The sequence below is a fragment of the Balaenoptera acutorostrata genome, chromosome 4, assembly GCF_949987535.1.
Source record: "Balaenoptera acutorostrata chromosome 4, mBalAcu1.1, whole genome shotgun sequence".
Lineage (NCBI taxonomy): Eukaryota > Metazoa > Chordata > Mammalia > Artiodactyla > Balaenopteridae > Balaenoptera > Balaenoptera acutorostrata.
The window spans coordinates 40,501,195-40,514,910 of NC_080067.1; the positions used below are offsets into that span (position 1 = coordinate 40,501,195).

The following is a 13,716-nucleotide window of genomic DNA, read 5'->3' on the forward strand; positions in this document are numbered from 1 at the left end:
GAACCGGTTTGCAGGGCAGAAGTTGAGACACAGATGTAGAGAACAAACGTATGGACACCAAGGGGGGAAAACCGCGGTGGGGTGGGGATGCTGGTGTGCTGAATTGGGCAACCGGGATTGACATGTATACACTGATGTGTATAAAACTGATGACTAATAAGAACCTGCATATAAAAAAACAAACAAACAAAACACCTAATAGTAAACTTTCTTTGGGTTATTTGTATGGACATACAATATGGACAACTAATATTGTTGTCCACATATGGACAACTAATCTATGACAAAGGATTAGTTGTCCACATATGGACAACTAATCTATGACAAAGGAGGCAAGGATATACAATGGAGAAAAGACAGTCTCTTCAATAAGTGGTGCTGGGAAAACTGGACAGCTACATGTACAAGTATGAAATTACAGCACACCCTAACACCATACACAAAAATAAACTCAAAATGGATTAAAGGCCTAAATGTAAGACTGGACACTATAAAACTTTTACAGTAAAATGTAGGAAGAACACTCTTTGACATAAATCACAACAACATTTTTTTGACCCACCTCCTAGAGAAATGGAAATAAAAACAAAAATAAACAAATGGAACCGAATGAAACTTAAAAGCTTTTGCACAGCAAAGGAAACTATAAACAACATGAAAAGACAACCCTCAGAATCGGAGAAAACATTTGCAAAGAAATCAATAGACAAAGGATTAATCTCCAAAATATATAAACAGCTCATGCAGCTCAATATTAAAAAAAACAAACAACCCAATCCAAAAATGGGCAGAAGACCTAAATAGACATTCCTCCAAAGAAGACATACAGATGGCCAAGAGGCACATGAAAAGCTGCTCAACATCACTAATTATTAGAGAAATGCAAATCAAAACTACAATGAGGTATCACCTCACACCAGTCAGAATGGGCATCATTGGGCTTCCCTGGTGGCGCAGTGGTTAAGAATCTGCCTGCCAATGCAGGGGACACGGGTTTGAGCCCTGGCCCAGGAAGATCCCACATGCCGTGGAGTAACTAAGCCCGTGCACCACAACTACTGAGCCTGTGCTGTAGAGCCCGCAAGCCACAACTCCTGAAGCCCACAAGCCACAACTACTGAAGCCCGCACACCTAGAGCCCGTGCTCTGCAACAAGAGAAGCCACTGCAATGAGAAGCCCACGTACCGCAACAAAGAGAGCCCCTGCTCCCTGCAACTAGAGAAAGCCCGCATGCAGCAATGAAGACCCAACGCAGCCAAAAATAATAAATAAAAATTAAATAAATAAATTTAAAAAAAATAGAATGGGCATCATCAGAAAATCTACAAACAACAAGTGTGGAGTAGGTGTGGAGAAAAGGAACCCTCTTGCACTGTCGGTGGGAATGTAAATTGATACAGACACTGTGGAGAACAGTATGGAGGGTCCTTAAAAAACTAAAAATAGAACTACCATATGACCCAGCAATCCCACTACTGGGCATATACCCTGAGAAAACCATAATTCAAAAAGAGTCATGTACCACAATGTTCATTGCAGCACTATTTACAATAGCCAGGTCATGGAAGCAACCTAAATGCCCATTGACAGACGGATGGATAAAGAAGATGTGGTACATATGTACAATGGAATGTTACTCAGCCATAAAAAGGAATGAAACTGGGTCATTTGTTGAGATGTGGATGGACCTAGAGACTGTCATACAGAGTGAAGTAAGTCAGAAAGAGAAAAACAAATATCGTATATTAATGCATATATGTGGAACCTAGAAAAATGGTACAGATGAAAAGGCAGAAATAGAGACACAGATGTAGAGAACAAACATATGGACACCAAGGGGGGAAAGTGGGGGGGGAGGGTAGTGGGATGAATTGGGAGATTGGGATTGACATGTATACAGATGTGTATAAAATAGATAATAAGAACTTGCTGTATTAAAAAATTTTTTTAATAAAATAAAAAAGATCAATCAATCAATAAATAAATATACTAATGATAGAGGAAGCTAACTTTGGAGCCAGTATTTTATATTTCAATGGTATTCTCAAAAATTCCATTATCTCTTAGGTTCAATACCTATGCTTTAGTGAAATCTAATTCAAACTGTCTATTTAATAGCACTTAACTTATTGCAGGGGAAAAAAAAGCTCTGTTATGCAACCATTTTTTGTATGTTTGAAAGAGCACAGAATGCTTTTTTTCCCCTAAAACTAGCTGCATAAAGGCTAACACATTCTCTGAGTAAATTTTATAACCTTTACTGCATGCAGAGGCCTACATTACCAGACACCACCCGAAAATACCGTATATAAATGAAACCATGCTACCTGCGAGGAACTCAACTGACCTAGTCTGGCTTTAAGCAGCTCATTAATTTGTCTGCTATAAGCTAGAGAGACTTATCACATGCAGTCTAAAAGATAAATAATTTCTCACAAAATAGAAAGAACCAAATTGATAAAAATTGTATATGCCATTGGAAGACTGAGTTTACATTGCAATTATTTGGTTTACGAGGCCATTTGTTCAGAGATGTTGGGGCCTTGCACTAGACTCAAGTAGTCTACCAGGAGCCCATGAGATCTAAAAAAATTCAAGCCAACAAAAAAAAAAAACCCCGGCATCCTGGGATGGAGCTAATTGCCAATGAGAACATGTTACTAGCTCAAAATACAAAGCAGAATGTGTTAACAAAAATCATCATATTTTAAAAGTATTCATTAAATTGGTGAAAATATCAGTAGGCATTCTAGGAAGCCCACAATTTCCTGGGCACCATATAAGAATTAATGGGAGCTAATCCAAAATTCAAGTATTAAGGATTAACTCAGTGAAATACATTAAAAGCTATAACAATGAGAATTGAAATGTAAGTCAGTCTGCTCCCATCCTTCCACCATCTCTGCTTTCATTTAATTAACTTCCCAATAGCAAAATCTTGCATTTTACATAATTGACTTTTTCGGACCTCACTTTGAAAGTTACATTGGGATTTTACTGTATGAATGAAGGTTTAACATAGTTTAATGCTCTTTATTGTTCTTTTTTCCCTTGTTTTGCTTTCTATTTGACATGGCTGATAAGATGAAATAGAAACATTTTCTCCCTGTTTCCCGTGGAGTTCACTTGAAAGTCCTGTTTGCTATCAATATCTGAGCCACTCACTGTCTCTTAACACTAGTGATTGTTTTTTCTATACAGGGCAATTTGTGCTAAAAGAAGAACTTGAGGAAAACTTGATTACGTTTATATAATGTAGTCAATGCTATGCAGTTTATAAAAAGCTTTTACATCCATAATCTTAAATAGTTCTTGTAAATTTAGTATCTTTATCCTCATCCTGTAGGTAGGAAAACTGACACTGAGAATGGTTAATTATCACAACCAAAGTCATAAAATCATTAAAAGGCAGCACCAAAGTTCAAATGTCAACCTTCTCAATTCAAGTCCAAAGCTTTTTCTTTTATGCTGTATCTACTGTCTGGGTGTTTTCTTTTTTTTTTTTTTCTTTTTTTTTTTGTCTGGGTGTTTTCTTTATTTCTACTAAGAAATTGAAATACTTACTTTTAAAAGTGATTATTTTTTCAGTATAGCTGAAACTCCTGGATCTTAACTTTTGAAATTTTTGCAACTTTCAAATCAGTTATCATAATTTGACCTCTTTGATGATTCCAGATTGGAATGACTCCCCAAACACACAAAACACAAAATCATAAAATAATTTGCAAAGAATTTTAACGTTCCTAAACTCTCTTCCATTTATTTTTACCAAGTAACATATCCATAATTAAGTCAGTCAAAACAGAGACGCTTATGACTAAAAGCAGAATTCCCCCTCTATACGCAGAGCCACTGTCCAGAGGTAAAAAGGCCAACATCTCTAGATATTTCTTGTGGAATGAGTCTTTATACTCCTAATTATTATGTTAATGATGCTATTTTCTATTTCATACACTTTAAACATTATCTCTTAACTTTTTATTGTTTTTAAATAAAGACAACTCTTTTGGGCCAGCAAAACTAACTTTCACCCTCTATCCATCCTCCCAATACAGTTATATCTTAACTTTTATTAAACTACAATTCAGTATGTAAATTGTCCTGAATATGCAAATGTTAACATTAGGTCTATTGTATAATCTGATTGTGTTTCTATTCTTACAGAATTTTTTTCTGATTTAACTGCTGGAATTCCCATCCATTCGTTTAATTTGTATTGTCCCTATCACAAATTCTTCCCAATGACTCTAATGGTCTCTTGGTATAATTTTCCACAACAAAGGCAAGAGGGAATCCATGAATTCCATTTTTTCCACTATAAAGGTCCTCCTTCCTCCAGGCTGGTTGAGTTCTAAAATTTCACTCAGCTTTTTGTCCCAATTTCATTCTGTCACTCTTATCAAAGAGCACTTGAGAGTTAAATTATTTATTTCTTGCACATATTCTTGTGTGTGTTATGTGTGTTTTTTATTCTGTGCACACATTTGGTTGACAAATTGACCAGGTAGAAAGTTCTAGGTTGGAAATCACTGCTTCATGTTTTTTGGCTTCCAGAGTTGCTGTTGAGAAGTCTGATGCCATTCTGATTCCAATCCTTTTTACAGGACCTGTCTTTGTTCATTAATTTGATAAGGCTTTTTTTCCCCCCTTTCTGCAAGTCTTTAGGGTTTCATTTTATCCTTGGCATTGCAAAATTTCACTTTGATTTGTCTTTGCGTGGATCTTTCTACATTCACTGTGTTTGGCACTCAGTGGACCCTGCCAATTTAGACATTCCTCCCTTTTGGTGCTAATCATTTTTTGTATTACTTATTTGATAATATCCTCCCTTCTATTTTTTCTTATCTTTTTCTGTAACTCCTGTTATTCAGATAGTGGACTTTCAGGATCGATCTACTAATTTCCTTATGTTTTTCCATTTCTTTTCTGTTTGTTCTCCTTTTGGGACAATTTTCTCAACTTTATCTTCTAAGCCAACTAATGAATTTAGTTCTCTGCTCTCTTCTTCCTCTGAATCTTCTTTTCTCGTAGCATCTTTCTCTTGCTTCATGGCTGAAACTTTTTTAATCGCTCTGCTGTATTAATGTCAGTTTTTAAAGTTTCCTTCTCCCTGCATTGCCTCTATTTCCTCCAAGTTTCTTGATTCTATTTGTTTGCCTTTGTCTCTTTTTTATAGCAGAGAATTTCCTCAAACGTGGTAAGCCTTGGTTATTTAAAACCCATTTTTTAAATCGACTATTTAAAAACCTATTTCAAACTAAGGCAAGAAAAAATGGGCTGGAAGCTCTGTATTCATGAGCAGAGCTTACTGACTAGTGGGCTTCACTGTAGAATTCTCTGGCTGGACTCAGGAAAATTCTGATGTAAATATCTTTAGGGGTTTTTTTTCCCTTGGGTTGGTGTGTTAGTTTCCTAGGGCTGCTATAATAAAGTACCACAAACTCAGGGCTGAAAACAACAGAAACTTATTCCCTCTCAGTCCTGGAGGACAGAAGTCCAAAATCAAGGTGTTAAAAGGGATGATTCCCTCTGGAGACTTGGAGGGAGAATCTATTCCATACCTCTCCCCTTGCTTCTGATGGCTGCTGGCAAATCTTGGCATTCCTTGGCTTGGAGCTTCATAACTACAACCTGCTTCCATCTTCACACAGCCACCTTCCCTCTGTGTGTCTATGTCCTCTTTTCTGTTGCTTATAAGAACACTCATCATTGGATTTAGGGGCCACACAAAATGTAGGATAATTTCATCTTAACATCCTTAAGTACATCTACATAGACCCTACTTCCAAATAAGGTCACATTTACAGATACTTGGAGTTAAGGACTTGGACGTATCTTTTCAGGCTACTATTCAACCCACTATAGTCTGTAATATGCCTCTAAGGAAATTTTTCCAATGTCCTACTTGGAAGGGATAAACCTGGGATCTGAACCTTGGAAGAGGGTTATTGCTCTCACACTTCAATGCATAAATGTTCACTTAATCTTTGTATTCATATCTATTTTTGTGAAATAAACCTCCCAAAACTTAGAAACTTAAAACCACCACCACTTATCAATACTTGCTCACAATTGTGTAGGATGGTAAGTGGGACTGAGTCCGGCCACACGGTTATTGTGTTTTCACCTAGGGGTTACTCACATGACTGCAGGCATCTAGTCAGGTGACTACAGTCAGATGGTCCAAAATGGCCTCACCAACATGACTGTGGCTGGTGCTGGCTGTTGGCTGGGCCTCATCACGTGGTCTCTCCTCTTCTCGCTTCCTCACATGATAGTCTCACAGCCCCAACAGGGCAAGAGCGGAACTGCCAAGGCTCCCTGAAGCCTACATTCCTTGTACATCAATTCTGCTACAATCCATTAGTCAAACCAGGTCACAAAGCCAGCCCAGATTCAAGGGGCAGAAAAACAGACTCCACCTCTTGATGGGAGGAGAGGCAATGTCACGCTGCAAAGCCACACACATACAGGGATGTGGGAGCTACTGTAGCCATCTTTATAAACCATCTGCCACGTTCCTCATGTTTCAGTGCCCACACTCAGGTGTGCCTGGTATGCCTCAGCCCAGATTCTTTTGGTCCGTCCTCCTCCAGCTCTTATTTTCAGTTTTATGCCAGGGTGGAGAAGGGACAGCTGTCCTGCTGCAAGAGGTAGGGGAGAGAATCTGGAGCCCTAACTACATCTGGATCAGACTTCCAACCGGTGCTTGTGTTTTCAACCCCTGCTCTTCTCCTGTTTTCAGAGTATCATGTGAATTTCATTTTTGATCTTTCTTGGGTTCTTCTGGGCAAGTGAACATGCTTTGTGGTTTCTTTCTCCGTGGGCTTGAGTTTCAGTGCTCCGGGGTCTCTTTTGGATCAGACAAGTTTTAAGATTTTGTTGTTTCTGTTTCCTCTCCTATTCTCTTTGTCCTTGTGGTTTTACAGGGGGGAGAGGTCTTTTTACTGTATTTTTGGGTAATTTCAGCAGGGAGTAGAGAAACCTCTCTAAATGAGTGGTCATTCAGTTTCCAGCTGAATAAGACAACCATGATGGTTATTTATCTCCCCAGAATGGCTACTCTCACTCATCCAAAAATTAATCCACAAATTTCAAAGCATTTAAATACATGACTATTTCACAGAAAAATGTCATTTGGGAACTATATTCAAGGGAGAAAAAATATTACAAGACATAATTACTCTGAACAGTCTCTCACTGCTTTAACTGTGAATAATTAAGAAATAATGAAACAAATTCAGGAAAGCCTCTTAAAGGAATGCTTTTACGATGAGGAGAATGCTTTAAAAAAAAAAGATAAAGGTACACTAGCACCAGAAAGGGGTAGTTATAGCAAAGAAGAATTTATAATTATTTCTCACAAGAGAGGTAAGATTAGAATGACCATGACTCTCACCAAACAAGTCTGGATTCAGTAAAGGGTAATGAAGGGAGAGGGAACAAATGACATCTATAATTGGATCAGAAGAATCAAGGAAATATTTCAGCAGAAAGAATAAAAAAGCAAAAGGAGCAACTGTTAGAACCACCACAAAGGGCTAATGTATAGGTCTATGTCATAAAGTTCAGTAAGAAGAGGGCGCTGTAGCATGGGATCAGAAAAGTTCCGAAAATTCCCCTGGAATTGACCATCCACATGCATATTTCAGACAAAAACACTACATAAATAGAAATCTGCTTTTGACTTATCTATGGAAGTAGCTTTTGCTCTTGGTTAACAGCTAGAAGCGTTTGCAAGCTGTAAGGGCTCTTCAATATTCCTGCCTTCTCTTCCTCACTCTTCAATCCATGAGAAACAAAAAGATAAAAAGAAGGTAGAGCCTTGCTAAGAAAGGTTGTCAAGGAGAGTGGGGGGAATGAAATCAATTTCTCACTCCTGAACAAAAACTCTGAAAAGAATTGAACTCAAAACACATTCAGCGCCAGTGCCAAAAAATGGATAGGAACTCTGGAGGAGATGAAGGTTGCTTTTTGGCAAACAGGGGAAAAAATGAAACAAAGAGCCTCAACCAACTCTCGTACTCTGGAACCACAGACCAGTGGACATCTGTGATCTTGACCTGTGGATGTAAGGAAGCAACGGAAGAGAAACCTCAGCCAACCGGCTTCTTCCTTAACTGGCACTTCTTCACAGATATAAAAGACAGTAAGAATTTACCTTAGCACATCATATTTTAAGGATGAAAGTCCTAATCAAACAGCAATTGGACCTGTCAGAGGCATAAATTCAATTTGCAAAGAGCTTCAGTGGAATAAAAATCTGACTCACAGGCCAATATTTGAACTCCCATAATCCCGGACAGCATATGTGGCCGGCAGTGATATTTCATTTCACAACTGAGTAAATCTGTAAAATTTGAATACTCTGGTGTCTACACCAATCTTACGCCATCAGAAACAAATGAATTTCTGCCATATGGATCATCAAATTGCCTCAGATTCGCTCCACTGTGAAAATCCCATTTTGAAACTCAAAACCCCACAAAACTCTTGACTAATGACCCTCCTGCTGCACTTTTAGATCATGTCCAATTTTTCTCTGTTTTAAAGAATGCTGAAATGCACAACTTTATAACTTTTTTTTTTCTATACACAATTATTTCCTTAGGATGAATTACTAGATGTAAAATGGATTGGTAAAAATTTTATATATTATATAAAATTTAATGATAAAACTGCCCATAGAAAGATTGTACCATTCCCCAGCTTCACCAGAAATATAAGAAATGGACACCATGTTTGGTAGTATATTTTTTTTAACCTTTACTAATTTGCTGGGTGAAAAATGGTCTCTTAACATTGTAAATCAACTATACTCCAATAAAAAAATTTTTTTTAATGGAAATAATGCAGAAGCATATTAAAGTAAAAAGTAAAATTCAAAAAAAGTCTGTTTTATTTCACATTTTTAAATTACTAGTGAAGGATGAACATTTTTAATAGATCATTGACGTGCAATTTTTTTTATATGTTTCAAATGTTTTGCACATTTTTCTATTGGGGAGTCATCTTTTCCCTAAATAGTCTATGAGAGCACTTTCCATATTAAGGAAATTCACTATTTCTCTCTTTTGTATATTATAAATATTTTCTGAGTTTGTATTTGACATTCATTTTATGATGTTTGATATATTGGACCACATATAAAGTTTCAGGACATTAATATTTTCCTTTATGGTTTATGCCTCTTGATATATGATAATTTAAAAAAATTTCTTTCACATTATACCTATATGTAGCTTCAGGCTAGTTTAGAAAATTAAACCGGAAACGCGTAATCATCTTCCAGGAGCAGATGTCACAAAACACTGGCTTCTGTTTTCCCCAACTAAAATTTACCAGTTGAATGTCAATATAACAAAAGGAGGGAAGAAACATATGCCCCTTAGCAAGTGACATCCACTATTGCTATTCAAATGGATTGGGTAAATTCCACTAGCACAAATGAATTTGAAGTCACTTTCTTTTAACATTTTAATTTCTCACACTGCTGTGCTTCTGAATATCTCTGTCAAAGGGCTTTCACATTCATCATCCCAATCAATTTTCAATCTGACATTGTGAGATAAGAAAGGTAGGTATCGGGCTTCCCTGGTGGCACAGTGGTTGAGAATCTGCCTGCCAATGCAGGGGACACGGGTTCGAGCCCTGGTCTGGGAAGATCCCACATGCTGCGGAGCAACTAGGCCCGTGAGCCACAACTACTGAGCCTGTGCGTCTGGAGCCTGTGCGCCACAACAAGAGAGGCCGCGACAGTGAAAGGCCCATGCACCGCGATGAAGAGTGGCCCCCGCTTGCCGCAACTAGAGAAAGCCCTCGCACAGAAACGAAGACCCAACACAGCCAAAAATAAATAAATAAATAAATAAATAAATTTTAAAAATTTATTAAAAAAAAAGAAGGGTAGGTATCAGCCCCCCTTTGTACAGATCAGGAAACCAAGGCTCAGAAACAATACTGATTGGCCTGCGCAAGATTCTCCAACCGATAAAGCTTGCAGGATATGAAACGCAGATTTTCTGTACCCCTGGTCTAAGGTTCTTTCCACTGTACTGGGAAGAGTTCTTCTGATGACAGTGCAGGAGTAGTTATAATTGCAGGTAAACAGGGAATAGAGATTTAGAAAGGGCATGTTCTCTGGGGAAAAATAATTCTTCTATTACCCCATTCCCATTTTCTGCCTATCTTAAGAGCTAACTTTGTTAATGGAGAATCTCTGCCTTTGCCAAATTATCAAACTAAAATAACTGATTTTGATAAAACATTTTGCTAACACTATCTGGCTTAATCCTTAAAGCAACAACAAAATGTATAAAATCTGAATCTGTAATTCCTAAAATGTATGTGATTGTGGTAATGGGATAAAGTAAGATATTACCAGGTCTAGTGTCTTTTTTCTGACACCACCAACTCTCTGATTCTCCGACACTAAGTGGGTATCCAACAATGCAATTCAGTTATGACATTAACCATCTGGAGTTAGCATTAGACCCTACAGGGCTCAGTCCCACAGACTAACCCCACTTCAGATGCCAGCCGCAAATGAGGTGCTCAGGTTACCCCCACTTCTGCCTGGCCTACTACAAATTTGGGAGTTTGGGACATTACTTAAAACAGTAAAAATAGATTTTAATCAGTAACTATTGCAAAACGGAAAAAGAGAGCTCAGTATAGAACTGGCTTATTTTCGAATACAAGTGGGGATTTATAGCCAAGGAGCAAGGTAGGGGTCAGTGGAGGCATAAGAGGGGATTCTGGCTAACCCGACCTAACAGGATTCTTCCTGAAATGCAGGCCAGGGTGATCAAATATCACCCAGGGAATTGTGGTAGGCAAGGAACTTTATCAGATATTGAGGACGATTAGATATCGAGGATGGAGATTCTGGTTAAACTGACTTAGGATTCTTGCTACAGCTGGCTCTTAAGGACAAGGCCAAAGGATGGAACCTTCGAAAAAATGGCTCAAAAGAGCCTGCTTAGAGTTTGTTTCATTAAGGAGAAAGTCTTTGTCAATTCCCACAACTCAGTTTCCAAGATTCGTTAGAATGACTCACAGAACTCAGAAAAGTGATTTACTTACTATTACTGGTTTATTATAAAGTATACAGCTCAGCCAAAATGAAAGAGATGCACAGGGTAAGGTATGAAGGAAGATATTTACCAATGAATTACTATATTGCTAGTTAAGAATTATGTCATAGTTAATAAGCATCTAGCTATATCATTACTATAAAGAAAACATTACCATGGTATCTGAAAGGAAACACATGAGTTAATTGTCACTACTCTGTGGAAAAATATGCATATTTAAGGTTAAAAATTGTATAAGTGTTCAATTTGTCACTCCCTCTTTAAAGATGCTGGAAACACATTTTAAATAACTCATAGATAAGATTTTTGTGGAATTGTGATATTTACCCCTCTATCCTAAATTTAAAGTATACCTACACCCAACTTCAAGAAAAACTCATGTATCTTTCACAAGTATTTTTAAGTAAACATTCAGTTAACAGTCTAATGATACCTTTTGCTCCACCTTCAAAAACTGAGCCAGTTCTTCCACAGTTAGGTGATCTTTCTTGTCACTGTAGCTCAAAAGCAGCAAATAAAGGTCCCGTCTCAATGACATCATTTTGTAAAAAACACAGAACTCTTCAAATGTCAAAGTTCCCTGATTCTCATCTGTATCAGCTTCCTGAAAGAGGCATAGAAAATAACAAGGCAGTGTGAGAGTTTGAAATAGGAAATTCAGTAGCCGGAAATAATATTTACTATAAAAAAGGCTAATACACATTTCACAAATGGTAAACAAGTTCTTTTCAAGCACACATGGATCAATTTAAAAACTGACTATATATTAGGCCAAAAAAAGTTTCAAATTATAAAGAATCAACCTCATAAAAACTAATTTCTCTGATCACAGTAAATTTATAAAGCAACCAACAAAGCTTAAGAAAAACTGTGTCTGGAAAAAACACATTTCTAAATAGGAAATGAAACATACAGAAGTAAACGCACGCACCACATACAACTTGCGTGATGCAGTAGTTAGAGGGAAACTTGAAGTTTTCAATGTATAAGCAAAGTAGATTAAAATCAGAGAAGCTAATAATTCAACTCCAAACGCTAGAAAAAAGTTAAGCTAAAGAAAATAGAAGGAAATAAATTATAAACAAAAGCAGAAAGCAATGAAATAGAAAACAAGCAGATATAACATCAAAGGTGAGCAATTAAACCAAAAGCTGGTCTTTTGACAAAACTAATAAAAGAAATTTTGGACAAGACTAATCAAGAACAAAAGAGAGAAAATACATTTAATGAAAATTAAATACATGATGAAAATTAATACATGATGAAAATTCTAGTCTCTCATCAGCTTCTGAACTGCGATTCAATCAAATAATTTTTACCTATAATAGAATCTGTCTTAATTCTGCACAGGTAGCTTATTGCTCTTACAGCCATCAGCATCATTGGTACCTTTTCCTCCATAAAAGCCTGAAAAATCCAACTGGACTGATCGCTAGTTGAAATTATTTGTTCCTAGTAATTATTGAGCAAGGATCTTTCGCCACGTACCTGCCTTCAGATTGGCTGAATTTGTCATAAGACCATAAAACTGTTGGGGATATATAATGAGTAACCAATCCATTTACATGATCTCCTTTCTTTTAAGTGAACACAGTTGTAGCTGAGCAAAAACTGACAGGGACTGAATGGCATTTTGAAATTCATAGATGTTGTGACATACAGTCAGCTGGTATGTGGTTTTAAATACAGTTTTGAAAGTCAAAGTGTGTATAAAAATATACTTTTTTAAACTTTGCTAACTTTGGGTCAATTATGAGCAAACACTTAGACCAATATTTAAATCGTACACTGTTTCTTTGTGATGCTGTTGGTGTGCCTTCTGTCATTTTAAAGGCAGAGACAGATTGGTCTACAGAATACCAACATTTCTGGTATTGGAGGCTCTTGGTTGTAGAGTCTTTGCATCCAAAGAAAGTAGGTCTAATGTTCACATTTCTGCCATAACTTTGTTTCAAAATTATCTAACCCTGGATCGAGAGATGATACATTTTTCAAGACTTCCTTGGAAATGCCTAAACCATTAAGAACAGTAAAACTCTAAGGTTTAAGCAATAGCATCAAAGACTTCAAAAGAAGCTATCCATACCTTAAAAGATTATTTTTTTAAAAAACCAGTTGAATCTTGCACTGCAACAAAAAGGCAAAGAAAATTCCAGGAAGGCTTTAATGTCTTTACCAGCAATTCGTTAAAAAAAAAAAGTTCCTTAAAATAATACTAAGATCTTTGTTTCCATCACTCCACCCTGAACACTCACAGAACTCTGCTACATGCAAGACCTATGATAGAAATATTCTACATACAATAAAAGCCCAGCTGCTTCTCTAGTCACTCCCGGCTTGAGAAGTCTTTCAGTCTTTAAATCCAAGGTCATAAAAAGAGACCTTAATGTTTTCTTAAAACTTCTCTAAAGCATTAACTTTGAACTTGCAAGACTTTTGACATAAACATTTCCCGGTTTACCCTCTAAAATACTTAGTGTATTAGAGATGAAATATGTCTGAAGGAGGAAAAAATATAGGAGTAAAAATAGTTTAATATCTTATGTTACTTCTCTATCTTATTTCCAAAAAGTACCCACCAAATCATTATTTTTGTAGGTATAGACTTTGCCCTCCTAT

At 36.9% G+C, this 13,716-nt stretch overlaps 1 protein-coding gene across 3 annotated transcripts in view; it reads right to left on the bottom strand.

The window, feature by feature from the left end:
• Positions 1 to 13,716, bottom strand: part of PLCH1 (phospholipase C eta 1) — a 224,542-nt gene that overhangs the window by 79,503 nt on the left and 131,323 nt on the right. For 2 of the 3 annotated variants that reach the window (XM_057546090.1, XM_057546093.1), the window contains exon 6: positions 11,531 to 11,701. In XM_057546090.1, the coding sequence (XP_057402073.1) occupies positions 11,531 to 11,701 (171 nt within the window). Of the gene's footprint in view, positions 1 to 11,530; positions 11,702 to 12,028; positions 12,087 to 13,716 lie in introns of those variants that run through there. The other variant, XM_057546091.1, reaches the window with a different exon arrangement.